The sequence below is a fragment of the Cricetulus griseus genome, chromosome X, assembly GCF_003668045.3.
Source record: "Cricetulus griseus strain 17A/GY chromosome X, alternate assembly CriGri-PICRH-1.0, whole genome shotgun sequence".
Lineage (NCBI taxonomy): Eukaryota > Metazoa > Chordata > Mammalia > Rodentia > Cricetidae > Cricetulus > Cricetulus griseus.
In genome coordinates this window covers 97,519,464-97,533,478 of record NC_048604.1, presented here as the reverse complement: position 1 = coordinate 97,533,478, position 14,015 = coordinate 97,519,464, and the positions used below count along the sequence as shown (strand labels likewise).

At 41.6% G+C, this 14,015-nt stretch overlaps 1 protein-coding gene across 4 annotated transcripts in view; it reads left to right on the top strand.

Moving 5' to 3' along the window:
• Window positions 1-617: 617 nt before the first annotated feature.
• The window catches only part of Reps2 (RALBP1 associated Eps domain containing 2), a 230,973-nt gene continuing 217,575 nt past the window's right edge, over window positions 618-14,015 (top strand). For all 4 annotated transcript variants that reach the window (XM_027432751.2, XM_027432749.2, XM_035449998.1 and 1 more), the window contains exon 1: window positions 618-851. In XM_027432751.2, coding sequence (XP_027288552.1) covers window positions 618-851 — 234 coding nt within the window. The remainder of the gene's footprint in view (window positions 852-14,015) is intronic.

Here is a 14,015-nt window from a genome sequence, read left to right as displayed (position 1 = left end):
TCTGGTCCCTTTTCTAAGTGGACACCACTTCTGTTCCAGACTCCTAAATAGAAAACACTTCAGTTTTCCCCATCCCCTGAAAAGCGCTTGTGGTTCTTGTGTGTGTGTGTGTGGCGGGGGGGTTCGTGTGTGTGTGTGTGTGTGTGTGTGTGTGTGTGTGTGTGTGTGTGTGTGTGTCCAGAAGTTCCTTTGCCAGCCAGGGTGGAGAGCCCAAGACACCCCTCAGGAGCTGTGTGGGCTTGGAGCGGCTTTGGCAGCCACTCTCTGGGTCTGGCCTCCCCCGCAGAGCAGGTGAAAGGCTTGGGAATGCAGCTGGAGGAGTTGCCTTCCTTACCTGGCTAAGGGGCGGGGCAGTATGGCCGTCAGGGGTGGGGCCCAGGTGCGATCCCGGGTTGTGATTGGTCGGCGCCGCGCCTGTCTCCATGTGCCGCGCGGCCAAGGCACAACATTCAAGCCTCGGGGGCGGGGCCGGCGCGCGCTTGGAGGAAGCGGCGGCGCTGCAGCTGCGGGGCGTGGGGGCGGCGGCTTCGGAGGCCGAGGCGGCGGTGGTGGCCCTGGCGGAGGCACCCGCACCTCGACTGGGAAAAGCGCTCGGCCGGGACCCCACTGAAGGCCCTATGGAGGTGGCGGCGGGTGGAGGCTGCGGCACGGGGCCGCCGTTGCTGCTGAGTGATAGCGAGCAGCAGTGCTACTCTGAGCTCTTCGCGCGCTGTGCAGGCGCTGCAAGCGGGGGCCCGGGACCTGGGCCCCCCGAGGGTACCAGGGTCGCCCCTGGCACTGCCACTGCGGCCGCCGGTCCAGTGGCCGATCTGTTCCGAGCATCGCAGCTGCCACCGGAGACGTTGCACCAGGTACCTCTCTGCGCTCTTTTATCCCTCACAGGTCTGTGGGGACAGTGTCTGTGGAAGAATGGGGCGACAAGGAGTGTTCTCTGGGATCTGGAGGGCGTCGGCCAGGGCGGCAAAAAAGGGGGGGGTGCTATTCAGCAGAGGATGACGGCGACGCCCTTGTCCCCAGGGACACTAGCCTCCTCTGCAGCTCATCTCCTCGTCTCCTAGTGTTTGGGTGCGCTCTTCGTTCCTTGAGAGAGTCCCAACACCCCTGTCGTTTCTGGGGGTTCTTCAGCCTCTCAGACCCAAAGTTTGCCCTGTTCTGGAAGTGATGTTTGTTTTGGCTGCTGTCTGCTTTAACCTCTGTTCCTTGCTCCTGCCCCTCCCTTTGTTGACTGCACACTCAGGGTGCCTTGCTGGGGTTTGAACTTGAAGGGTGTGTACATGTGTGTCTGTATGGCTTCTTGGCCTAGGACTAAATGTTGTCTCTGCTTTATATTTGTGATATGTACGTACCTGCTACATACATTTGTCCACTAACGTATTATTAGTACGAAACTGGAAAATCTTAATGCCCAGTTGTAGAACAGGGACTCAGGGCTTCAAGAGAAGAGCATTGGTCAAGTCCAAAGTAAGTTCCCCATTTGGGTCCAGGGGTGAACTCAGAAGTCTATAGTAGTTTCCCATTTTATTGTTCCTTGACTTTGATGGGGAGTTATGAAACAAATGGTGTCATAGCTTCTTTCTGCTTGCCCCATACCTGGAAAGGAGGAGGGGATGATATGAAGCAGGTGCTGTTTTTGTTTTCTGCTTTCCTTGAAGCTTGGAGAAAGACTGCTTGCCAAGCCTTTTGTCTGTCATTTGTTGTCACCAGCAGTAATGGATGATAAAATTGTTAATTTATAGCCACATATATAAATCTTTACTTAAAAGTAATAGTGTGAAAGTTATTAATGCCAACTGAATATTTACAGTGTGGATCAATGCTTTAAAACGTAGTTCCTAGGGAGTACTGAGGGTTTTATGGTTCACTTACCTTATCATTGCCTTTGTGGTGCTTTTCTTTTTTGTTACTCAAGACTGTTTTATACTGCTGGAGCATACATATATACTCATATGTTTATGAGTGTACTTTTAGCCACTTGGTTCACCTTTTTTATTTAGGATTTCTGAACATGATCAGTATTCATAGAATTTAGCATGGCTGTTTGTTCCTGTAGAATTCCTTGAGAAGATAGTTTAGCCTCTGCTGCTAAGCAATTGAGTTGCACAAGGTGATGAGGAAGTCGGTGTTCTGAAACAAACTGTAGCTATTACAAGGACATCAGGATACTTCTGTGCATCATAAATTTACTAAATCATTTGAAGCAATGCACCAAATATGTGGGCTGGGCATCTGGCAGGGGTTAGTATGTGGTCAGTAATATATGAAGTGTGATAAGAGGAAGGGGGCATATGAAGATTGGTTGAGGCTTCCTCAGGAATTGGAGAGGGGTCTTTCCTGTGTGATAACTGAAGTAACATACTTTAAAAAGAACCCAAGGCACAGGGACTTAGAGTGGAAAATTGCATGCAAAAGAATATTTCAGATGTTAGCAAAAGAGACCATTCCTATTAGATTGCTTGTAGTCAGTCTTAGCTTACTAAGCTCCCTTACTAAGCCCAGCGAAATAAAATACACTCCCTTTAACTTAGTAAAATTAGAATAGCCCACTACTCTTGGTACAGGTAAAAATTAACATTTGAAGTCACCCTGAACTGGGAAAGTAATCAAAGTTGGCATCTAGTGGCCACCTAAGTTTTATCCATCACTTGGGTGATATGTGTGTGCTCTGTCTGATTCATTTATTTCACCTCATTAGTGTATTAGCTTTTAATAAACAAATGTAGAAAATTTCTCCCTGTCCCTTCTAAACAGGAACCTGTAAGTTCAGATTTAACTCACCCAACAGGTATAACTGCTCAAATCATGGAGACAATAACTAGACCTGGTAGTTTCTATGGTTAAGGACCAGTTTTTCCTTTTAATAAGCATAAGATTAAGATTATTGTAATCTAGGGCTGGGGATTTAGCTCAGTTAGTAGAGTGTTTGCCTAGCATGCAGGAAATACTCGATTCAGTTCCCAGAACTGCATAAAATTGTGTATGGGGGCACATACCTAAAATTTCAGCACTCAGGAGGTAGAGGCAGAAGGGTCACCAGTTCAAGGTCATACTCAGCTACATAGCTAATTTGAGGCTAGCCTGGATAAATTAGACCTTGTCTCAAAAATGATTATTATTATCTATTAATAAAGAAGAGAATTTAACCAGGAAAATGCCCTATAAAATACATCATTTGGAGGGCAGTGGTGGTGCATAACCCCAGGATTGGGAGGCAGAGGCAAGTGGATCTCAGTAGGTTCGAGGCCAGCCTGGTCTACAGAATGAGTTCCAGGACAGCCAGGGTGGTTACACAGAAAAACCCTGTCTTTAAAGAAAGAAGGAAGGAAACAAACAAACAAAAAACATAATTTATTTCCTTTTTGGAGCATAAAATAAGCCGCTGAATCTATTATTTAGTTTTGGAAGTAAGCTTACAAAGTTTTTGTAGGTATTTTCTCCAGATGATATAGAAATATTTGTATATACTTATAAATCGTGTGCATAAAATTATATATATATAATATATTATACTTATACTTATAAATTATGTATAAAACATCAACACTTGCTATGGTTTGGCTAAGAGTCTTCTAAAGGTTCATCATTAAAGGGTTGGTTTTCAGGGTGATATTGTGGGAGATGGTTGTAACGTTGAGTGCGTATGGTAGGAGGTCCTTAAATTCTTTGGGAGAGTTGTAGCATACAATAGCTACCTCCAAATAACAAAGTTTGTATTTGACTCAGTGAATTAATAAACATGTAGACTACTTTATAATGTTCACCTTTTAGATCACTCTCTAGAGATGCCGTGTATGTTTAAGTTATAATTGGTTTTCATTTTTACAGTAGGCCATTCAATCTATATTATCAGGAGAAATTATTGAATGGGGAAAGAGTCCAATAAGTAATATCTGATTGTCAGATAATGGATTATAATAAAGTAGCATGTACAGGCTGTGAGAAGTATTTTTTGGTTTTTGGATTTATTTATTTTATTATTTCATATGTATAAGCATTTTTCCTGCATGCATGTATGTGTACCATGTGTGTGCCTGGTGCCCACTAAGATCAGAAAAGGGCATCGGATCCCCTGTGATCCGCAGTTACAGTTTTGAGCTGCCTGATGTGGGTGCTAGGGATTGAACTCTGTTCCTTTGCAAGAGCAGCAAATGGTCTTAACCATTGAGTCAACTCTTCAGCTCAGTTGGGGATGTTTTTAAAATCTCTGTTCAAAATCTCATCTCTGAGAGTTCATTAAAAAATTCAACTCAGGATCTCTTATAGCCCAAGATGGCTTCAAGTTCTCTGTTGCAAAAGTTGACCTTGCACTCATGCCACTACTTCCCAAGTGCTGGGATTACAGATATGTGCCACCACAAGTCACTCATTTAAAAACTAAAAAAATTCTTTGAAGAAATTGCTTAATCATTAAGGAAATCAACAAAATCCTTATCAGGAAAACTTTTCTGTTATTTATGAGATTATTATGCAGAACTATTTATTTCCTTTAATTTTAAAATTGTTTTTATTTTTGATGTAATATAATTACATTATATTATTCCCCCCTTCAAATCCCCTCATATACCACTCCTTGCTCTCTTTCAAATTCATGGCCTTTAAAAAACTTCATTGTTGTTACGTGCATATGTATATACATATATCTTCCTAAATATAACCTGCTCAGTCTGTATAATGATGCTTGTACATATGTTTTTCAGGGATGACCATTTGGTATTGGATAACTAATTGGCGTCCTCTTCTCTAGGGAAGACTCCAGTAAGCATTCCTCAGTTGCTTTAGTAGGTATTTGTATAGGGTTTAGGCCTCTTGGACTCTTGCCTTATCTCTGTATATTGTTGTTGTCTTTGATCAGCTCATGTTGAGGCAATCATGGTGGTGAGACATTATGGGTATAGCTTCGGAGAGTGCTAGGAGACACACACTCATAGTGAACTCCCTGGACTTCTGGTTCTTAGAATCTTCTCACTCCCTCTTCCACAATGATCCCTAAGTGTTAGGTGCTGGGATGTTTCATAGATGTATCCATTGGGACTGGGCTCCAAAATCTGCACAATGATTTGTGGTTTTCTGTAATGGTCTCTATCTGTTGCAAAAAGAAGTTTCTTTGATGAGGGCAGAAGGAAAAATACTTAGGATGTAGTTAGGGATTATGCTGGTTTAGTTAAATGGTAGTTGTAAGCTTTCATCTAAGATCTGTGATTGCACTAACCATGGGTTGTTATTTGGTTAGGTTTCCAGTACAAGGCATGATTTCCTTTTTGTTGAGTAATTCAATTAGAGATTTGTTTTGGTTACCTCCAAGGTATGAATATCACTACTGTACCTTAGGGGTTATTGTGCCATGCTGGTTATTTTTGTGGTTCATAGTTAGCCACAACTATTTTTTAAAAAATGTAAATGAGGGGCTGGACAGCTGGTTCAGCAGGTAAGAGCACATACTGTTTAGTTCCCAGCACCCATGTTGGGTGGCCCATGACCCTCATAGGATCTGATGTCCTCTTCTGACTTGTGTGGGGACTATATTTATGTTCGCCCTCACATATATACATACTTTAAATTAAAATATTTAAAATATAAATGAAATAATTTATTACTTGTGGTTCTTTACCTAATGCCATTTTATAGCTGGCATGTATTTTTTGAGACAAGTTTTCATTAGTAGTAGCTAGCCCTGACTAGTTCAGAAGCTAGCCTTTAGCTTGTATCAACTCTCTTGTCTAAGCCTCTGGAGCTCCGGTATTACAGTTGTGTGTCACTGTGACATATACTTGAGGGAGATGGGAGGGTAACACACTAAAATATGATGTTATAGTACTGTTTAGGGATACTGTTTGAAATAGTGTTCCCCCCTTTTTTTTTGAGACAGTGACTCACATAGCCAAGGTTGGCCTTAAACTCACTATGTAGCCGAAGATAACTTCGAACTCCCAATCCTCCTCCCTGTACTTCCCAGGATCTGGGATTACAATCATGGTACAGATTACAAGCATGGTACTACCATGCCAAGTTTATTTTTTTTAAAAGAGAATGAATGCCAGCATATATAGTAAGTATCAGATCCAATACCAGGTTCAAAGCATTGTCTGATTAAAAGGATATTTGAAGTATGCTGAAGGCAGAGACATACCTATAATCCAAGCTCTGGGGATGCTGAGGCAGGAGGATAGCAATTTTAAGCCAACTTGGTCTGCATAGTGAGATAATGCTTCAGTATGCATGATTTAAAATTATTTCCTACCTTAGTTATATATATATATGTGACATATATATGATCAATAAAACAAAATAGTTTTATGTTAGTTCAGTTTAAAATGAGACATTGTATTCTACACAACCTTCTGTAACTTGTTTTTCCTCTCATTGTTATTGTTTTTTGGAATTTGTCCTTGTTGACACATGTCTCGTCAGTTCATTTATTTCCCTTTGAAAACTTTATTACCCACTCTTACAGTGAGTCATCATTGCGATGTTTTAGAGATCTTTATGCCAAAGGAAAGTAAGTGACCTTCCTGATTTATGCACAATGTCACACAACTGGGGGATTGTTCTAAACACACATGAACATTAAAAATACCCCACAGGTAGTAGAATGCACACTGATATTCTTGAGGGTGACAGTGGCCTTTTAATCTAACTAGGCTTTCATGGGCATTCTTATTTTTTTATTATTTAGATAATACTCTGTTAGTTTCTGTGATCAAACTCACATATATAAGACTTTACATATTTAATGCAGTGTACTACCCCTATATAAATGGAAGAAACCCCTAAGTTTAACATTTCTAGACCAATATGGCTATTAATTTCTGTATAATGCCAACTCAAGCATTATAATGGCAAGATGTGGTACCCTTTTCCCAAAGTTGGTAACACAACTAAAGTTTCCAAAAATTCCGATTCGCACACATGCATACTCATGCATATATATGACCAGTAATATTAGTATGTCATGTATTAATAGCAGCAGCAACAGCTTTTCCAGTTATACAGTCATCTGAACAAAATTGTAGAGATATCCAATGTATTCCATTAAGAAAAAAGAAATGTAGTGGTGCATGTCTTTAATCCCGGCATTCAGGAGGCAGAGGCAGAGGCAGAGGCAGAGGCAGAGGCAGAGGCAGAGGCAGAGGCAGAGCAGAGGAGCAGAGCAGAGCAGAGAGAGCAGAGAGAGCAGAGAGAGCAGAGAGAGCAGAGAGAGGAGAGAGGCAGAGAGAGGCAGAGAGAGAGCAGAGAGAGCAGAGAGAGAGAGCAGAGAGAGAGAGCAGAGAGAGCAGAGAGAGAGAGCAGAGAGAGCAGAGAGAGAGGCAGAGAGACAGAGAGGCAGAGAGAGGCAGAGAGGCAGAGAGGCAGAGGCGCAGAGAGGCAGAGGCAGACTGATTTCTATGAGTTCAAAGTCAGCTGGACCTACAAAATGAGTTACAGGCCAGTTGAGGCTGCACCCCAGGACACTGTCTCAAAAAAAAAAATGAAAAACCAAAACAAAAAGCAAACACATGCAAACACACACACACACACACACACACACACACACACACACACACACACACACACACACACACACACACGAGTTGAATTAGTGTTACCCATATGTACATGTGTTTAGGGCTGACCCCTTGGGATTGGATAACCTATATCAGGGGGCTTATCTGGAGAAATGGATTCCAAGTTTCATTCTAGTTTTGGCTCTTGCTTTTGCTCTCTCCTAGCAGTCATTTCTTGTCTATAGCTCTTCATCTAGAGGTGGGGCCTTGTGGAGGAATTTCTGCCATCCACATTGATGGGAGGGGCTTGGTTCTGCCTCAATTTGGTGGACCAGACTTTGTTGACTCCCCAGAGAGTGGACAGGGGATGGGAAGGGGGAGATGGGAGGCAGGAGAAGGAGAGGGAGGGGAACTGGGGCTAGTAAGTAAAATAAAAAAGTTAAATAAAGAAAAGAAAAAAATGAATGTCATTTGGTGTCATTCTTCAGGTCTTGTTTATGCAACCAAAGTCTTGATTTTTCATGGGCAAAGTTTCCCTCTCACATAGAAGAGACAGTCTACCAGCAGGTGTCCTGATCCTCTGACCCTTTCAGTATTTCCATCTCTTCTTCCTCAATGTTCTTTCAGCCTTAGGTGGAGGAGTTGTAAGTTGTACCAAGTGGAGTTGGCACCTTGTGGTCATTTATTCTCTGCACTTTGGTCTGTTGTGGATCTGTGTCTTGTGCAAACAGAAGCTGCTTTGCTAAGGTGTGAGAGCTATGCTTACCTGTAAATAGAAGGTAAGCATTTAGAATGCAGCTAGAAATTATATTGGTTTAGGAAAAATGGCAGTAGTAGGTTCTCCCCCAGGGACTGTGACTTCTCCAGCCATGGATAGTTGGCTAGGTTTACAGTACCAGACATGAAATCCTTCATATTGAGCATCCCTTAAGTCTGATTAAACAACGTTGTTACCCACAAGATAAAAGTGCTGTTATTGCACCATTGGTGAAATCTTACCTGGTCGGTCATTGTTGTGTTTCAGAGGCGTTACAGCTGGCTAGGACTATTGATTGCTTTTTTTTCTCTCCCTTGACAGCTTACCTAGCACCTTCTGATACTATGAAAGCTAGTCCTGGTGGAGGAGGGGAAGGATTTCTGGTAAAATCCAGCTCATGTGTTCAGCAATGGGAATTTATCTTCAACTTCTTGGAAGAAACCAAGGATAATAGCAATAGACTGTATTGTTTAGGGAGTCTGGATTCCCCTGATCAACAAGATAAAGAAGGTTTTTCATGCCTAATACTGGGGTTTTTGTTAGATGTCTATGGCTCTTGCAGGGAGCAGTACCACTCCATGTAGCACAACTCCATCTAAATGCTCTGTCTGTCTGTCTGTCTGTCTGTCTGTCTGTCTGTCTGTCTGTCTGTCTGCCTGCCTGCCTGCCTGCCTGCCTGCCTGCCTGGCCTGCCTGCCTGCCTGCCTGCCTGCCTGCCTGCCTGTCTCTGTGTACACATATCAATATAAGGTATATATTTTAAGTAAGCTTATAAAATGTTTCCTTGTGTAGCATCAGCTCTCCTGGAACTCAGTCCGTAGACCAGACTGGCCTCAAACTCACAGATCCACCTGCCTCTTTCTTAGTGCTGGGATTTAAGGGGTATGCCACCAACACCTGGCTCCTTACGGATTTTAAAAACATCCATAGTGTTATTTATCTCTCCTGCCTCCCTTTCTCTCTGTATTACTCTCCCTACTCCATCCCCAGTTAAAGACTCACCCCATTTTCCTCCTTTCCTCTATATAGAGCTCCTTCGCCCTCCCCCACGGTCCCTTTTCTATTTTCTTGGCTTCTGCAGTTACTTCATGTTATACATGCAGATCTAAAAAATTGGAGATAAGATACACACATAAGAGAGAATATGTAGTATTTGTCTTTCTGGGTTTGAGTTATCTCACTTAGTATATAGTATTTTCCAGTTATACCTATTTACACTGAAATTTTCGTGATTGTTTACTGCTGATTAGAATTCCATTATGTATGTCACTTTTTTTAAAAAAGCACAAACTCTTGCTGGTTGTGGTGGTGCCTGCTGGTAGGCAAGTACTGAAAAGGATGAGAAGCAAGTAGATTATAACTTTCAGGCTAGCCTGGGCTTTATCTTTTCCTTTTTTCTTCTTTGTTTCTTTTTTCTGCAGGACCTCTTGCTAAATAGGAGTCAGCAGATACACACAACCCCAAACAACAACAAACCCCACAAAATCTCAAACAGATATAGTAATGTAGTAGACCTCTCTGTACTTAACAATGAAGGTTCAGCACCATTAATCTACATTTCTAAATTTAGCCCCTTCTTCCTATTATTGTAAAGCAGGTCTCAGACATATATTTGATTAAGTTTTATCTTCAAGAAACGAACCTGGAAGTGGGCAGGAGGAGATGGGAACATGCATTGAGATGGGTGAAAAGGGCACTGGTTCTGACTGGTTCAATCCGGTTTCACCCACCTACAGATGGATAAATAAAGAAAATGTGGTATATATACACAATGGAATTTTATTTTATGTAGCTATAATGAGAAGTGAAATTGTGACATTTGCAGAAAAATGGATGGAACTGGAAATCAGTATCTTAAGAGAAATATGCCAGACTGAGAAAGACAAAATGTGTTTTCTTTCCTGCAGAATCTAGATTTTTTCTTGGTACGAGTGTGTGTGTGTGTGTGTACATTTGTGTGCATGTGTGTGAAGGGACTAGGAAGGGGTAAAAAGAGAGTAATGGAATACATGTGGCATGAAAGCAGAAGAAATGTAATCTTCGGGGAACAAGGAGACCAATAAGACATGGAATAGAAGAGGACATTGGGGAAAGGGGCTGACTAAGAACAAAGTATCTTGATACAAATCTATGAAAAATGCAATAATGAAGTTAATAATTTTTATTAACTTAAAAATTAATAAAAAATTTAAAAACCTTGGAGAAAGCAATAGGGAGATAGAAAAGTAACCAACTGAAGTCCAGAAATAAAAGACAGCTTTGAAAACTGTCCTAGTTTCTTACTCCTAATTTGGGATTGGCCTGCTTTAACGGCATAGAAAATTGGTTTTGAGGGAATCTTGGGTTATTTTCCTAATTATTTGACACTTCCACAAGCTAGTTTTGTTCCATTCTATCCTCCTCCCCCAATCCTAGTTTTCTATAGTCAAGTAACTTATATTTCCCATTCATGGAATTCTGTTCTCCTTGCATATCTACTGCCAGACACCCAGTCCGTCTGAGATATTCAGGACCGAGGAGCATCCTGCTTTGTGCAAACTAACATAGCTGTTAGTCGAATGCAGTTACTTGTGAATTGAAAGTTTCTTTCAGGGCTTGGGATAGAACCCAGAGCCTTATCCATGTTAGGCAAGCCAACACTGCTGAGCCACAATCCCAGCCTGTTCTTCAAGAACATTGACATGGCCCTCTCTCTGTGCAATTCACAGCACAGCTGTTTGCTTCTTTAAGGCTAGTGGGAGACTGTCTCTTTCCAGCCAGCTAGGATAAATGATGTCCCATCACCTTTGATGTTTTCTGTTGGCTAGAAGCAGGCCACAGGTTCTATCAGTACTCAGGGGAGAATACTAATGATAGGGCGTGAGAATTATTGAGGGGGCAGATAACTTAAGGTCTTTGTACTCTGTTTGCTTTCTATGTTTTATCGGAAGTAGAACATTATTTTTGTGATTAGCTTTTCATTAAAAAATTCTTTTTGAATCAGGGTTTCCCAGTGTAGCCTAGGCTGGTCTGTGTAGCTCAGGCTATATTCAAATTCTTAGTCCTCTCTTAGCCTCCCATATGTTAGGGTTTCAAACATGTTCCAAGTTACTCAGCTTGCTTAACTTTTTGGAACTAGCTCAAACACACCCACACCCACACCCATACCCACATGCACTCTCTCTCTCTCTCTCTCTCTCTCTCTCTCTCTCTCTCTCTCTCTCTCACACCACACACACACACACACACACACACACACACACACACACTGTTTAGTAACTAATTTAGAATTTACATTTTTTAAAGAGAAAAATTTGCCAGGCATAGTGGCACACACCTTTAACCCCAGCACTCAGGAGGCAGAGGCAGGTGGATCTCTGAAGTTGAGGCCAGACTGGTCTATAGAGTGAGTTCCAGGACAGTTAGGGCTACACAGAGAAACCGTGTCTCAAAAAAAGAAAGACGGGAGGGAGGGAGGAGGAAGGGAGGGAGGGGGAGGAAGGTAGTTGATTCCCCCACCCTCTCTAACAAGATCTTGTGTAACTCAGGCTGTTAATGAACTTAGTCTGGCACTGAGGATGGCCTCTTCTTCCTGAGTTCTGGGTTGGTTTTCAGATGCGGATTTTTTTTTTTTTTTAATCCCAAGTAGAATTGGTAAGTCTATCTTCCTAGATATTTTCTGTTTTACTCTTTTCTTGATTTTTATTTTTAAAACAATCTTATTTTATATACCAATCCCAGTTCTCTCTCCCTCCTGTCCTCCCATTCCCCTCTATCCCCCCATCCCACCCCACATCCACTCTTCAGGGAGGGTGAGGCCTCCCACTGGGGATCATCAAAGTCAGTCACATCACTTTGAGGCAGGACCAAGGCCTTCACCCTGTATCTAGGCTGAGCAAGGTATCTCTCTATGGGGAATGGGCTCCAAAAAGCCACTTCATGCACTAGTGATAAATACTGGTTCCACTGCCAGTGGCCACATGAAGGATCTGTTTTACTCTTTAGGTCATTTGTTTTTCCTCTTAACTCAAAGGAGGTAGGAAAAAGAAGTAGAAAAACATGTGTTGGCACAGAGAATGCTACTCAAGGGTTGAGTACTTTTCTAACATGTGATAGGTGAGTTTGAACGCTGCAGAAAATTAAGCAAAACTTTGGATTTTGGGTTCAATTCAAGACTTTGTCTTTTTGGATGTTGAAAATGATACATATTTTGAGACATGGTCTTGCTATATTGTCTTGACTGGCTAGCTGTATGTAGTCCTGGCCAGCCTGGTACTGGCTCTGTAGCTCAGGCTGGACCTAAAGTTGATGTAATTCTTTTGCCTCAACCTCTCAAGTGCTAAGATCATAGGTTTGTACCACTATGTCTGGCAGACCTCCATATCTTTATTTTTATTAGCCTCCACAACTGAAATTGAGCATTTCCTTATATATATGACCAACATATCACAATAATGTCAGCACTTTTTTAGAAATACAATGTTGAGCTGTGTTTGGTGGCTCACATATTTTACAAGCACTTAGAAGGCTGAGGTAGGGAATTGCCATGAGTTTGAGAACTGCCTGGGTGACACAGTTAGACCCTGTCTCAAGAAAACAAAGAATTTTTAGATTATGTATTTATTAGAGATATATCAGGAATGGATTATAGTAGATAGACATTGGCTGATCTAATTCATTGTGGTAAAAACATGTATCCCTACCACATATTTGGTTTTTATTGTTTTGATGGTTTATATTTGTATATAGTTTTTATAGTCTTATGTGTTTTATTTGAAATGTTTTATACATTTAAAACATTATTTTTAGAAGACATCCACATACCACACTATGAAAGTATATGGGGCAAACATTACACATTTCAAAAATAATGCCTTTAAATAAAATTTTTGGTGCAAAATTAAGAGGCCTTGCTCTGAAGAGCTGCATGGTTTTAGGCATAGGAATATATGCTCTTCCTAGCTTATTGTTTTCCAAGTTAGGAGTGAGATTCTGTAAGGCTGCTGTGGTCCTTCTGCTGCCAGGCTCTCCTGCGGGAAGCCTAGAGTGAATGGAGGCCAGCTGCTTTCTCAGGTCCCTGGCAATCATTGCAATCCCATTTCTGAGTTGTGCTCCTTACCTTTTGTCTAGCCCTCTCATATAGCTTCATTGTGCAGGGTGAAGGACAAAGAGTTAGAACAGACTGTGGAGAGCCACTCTGGAGTGAGTGCCAGCTGCTTGCTGGGCTAATTTTCTTTATGCTCTCTATGTGAGAGCCCTTAGCTCTAACACACTGGAAGGAAAAAGGCATTTTGACAGGTATGAGAAATTCAGCTATCCTCTTCATCAGTGGTTCTCAAGCTTCCTAATGCTGTGACCCTTTAATACAGTTCCTCATGTTGTGCTGACCCCAACCATAAAATTATTTTTTCTTTTCTTTTTTTTAATTTTTATTTAAATTACATAATTTTTTTGTTGCTATTTTATAACTAATTTTGCTACTGTTATGAATCTTAATATAAATATCTGTGGTTTTGGATGGTGCTAGGTGACCCTGTAAAAGAGTCATGTCCATGAATGGGCTGGTCACCCCCAAAGGGGTTGTGACCCACAGGTTGAGAACCATTGCTGTACATTAGTATTCAATTCAGGACCAGGAGAGGCTCTTAACATTAAGGTAGTGGGAGATGTTAGTTTTAACTTAATTCATGGTAGCATTTTGCTATTGTTTTGGAGAGAATAGTTTGGTGGAGTCTCCTTGAAGTTCCACCTGAGTGACTTTCCTGAATAACTAAAGTAAACCCCATAAATGCCAGCTATTA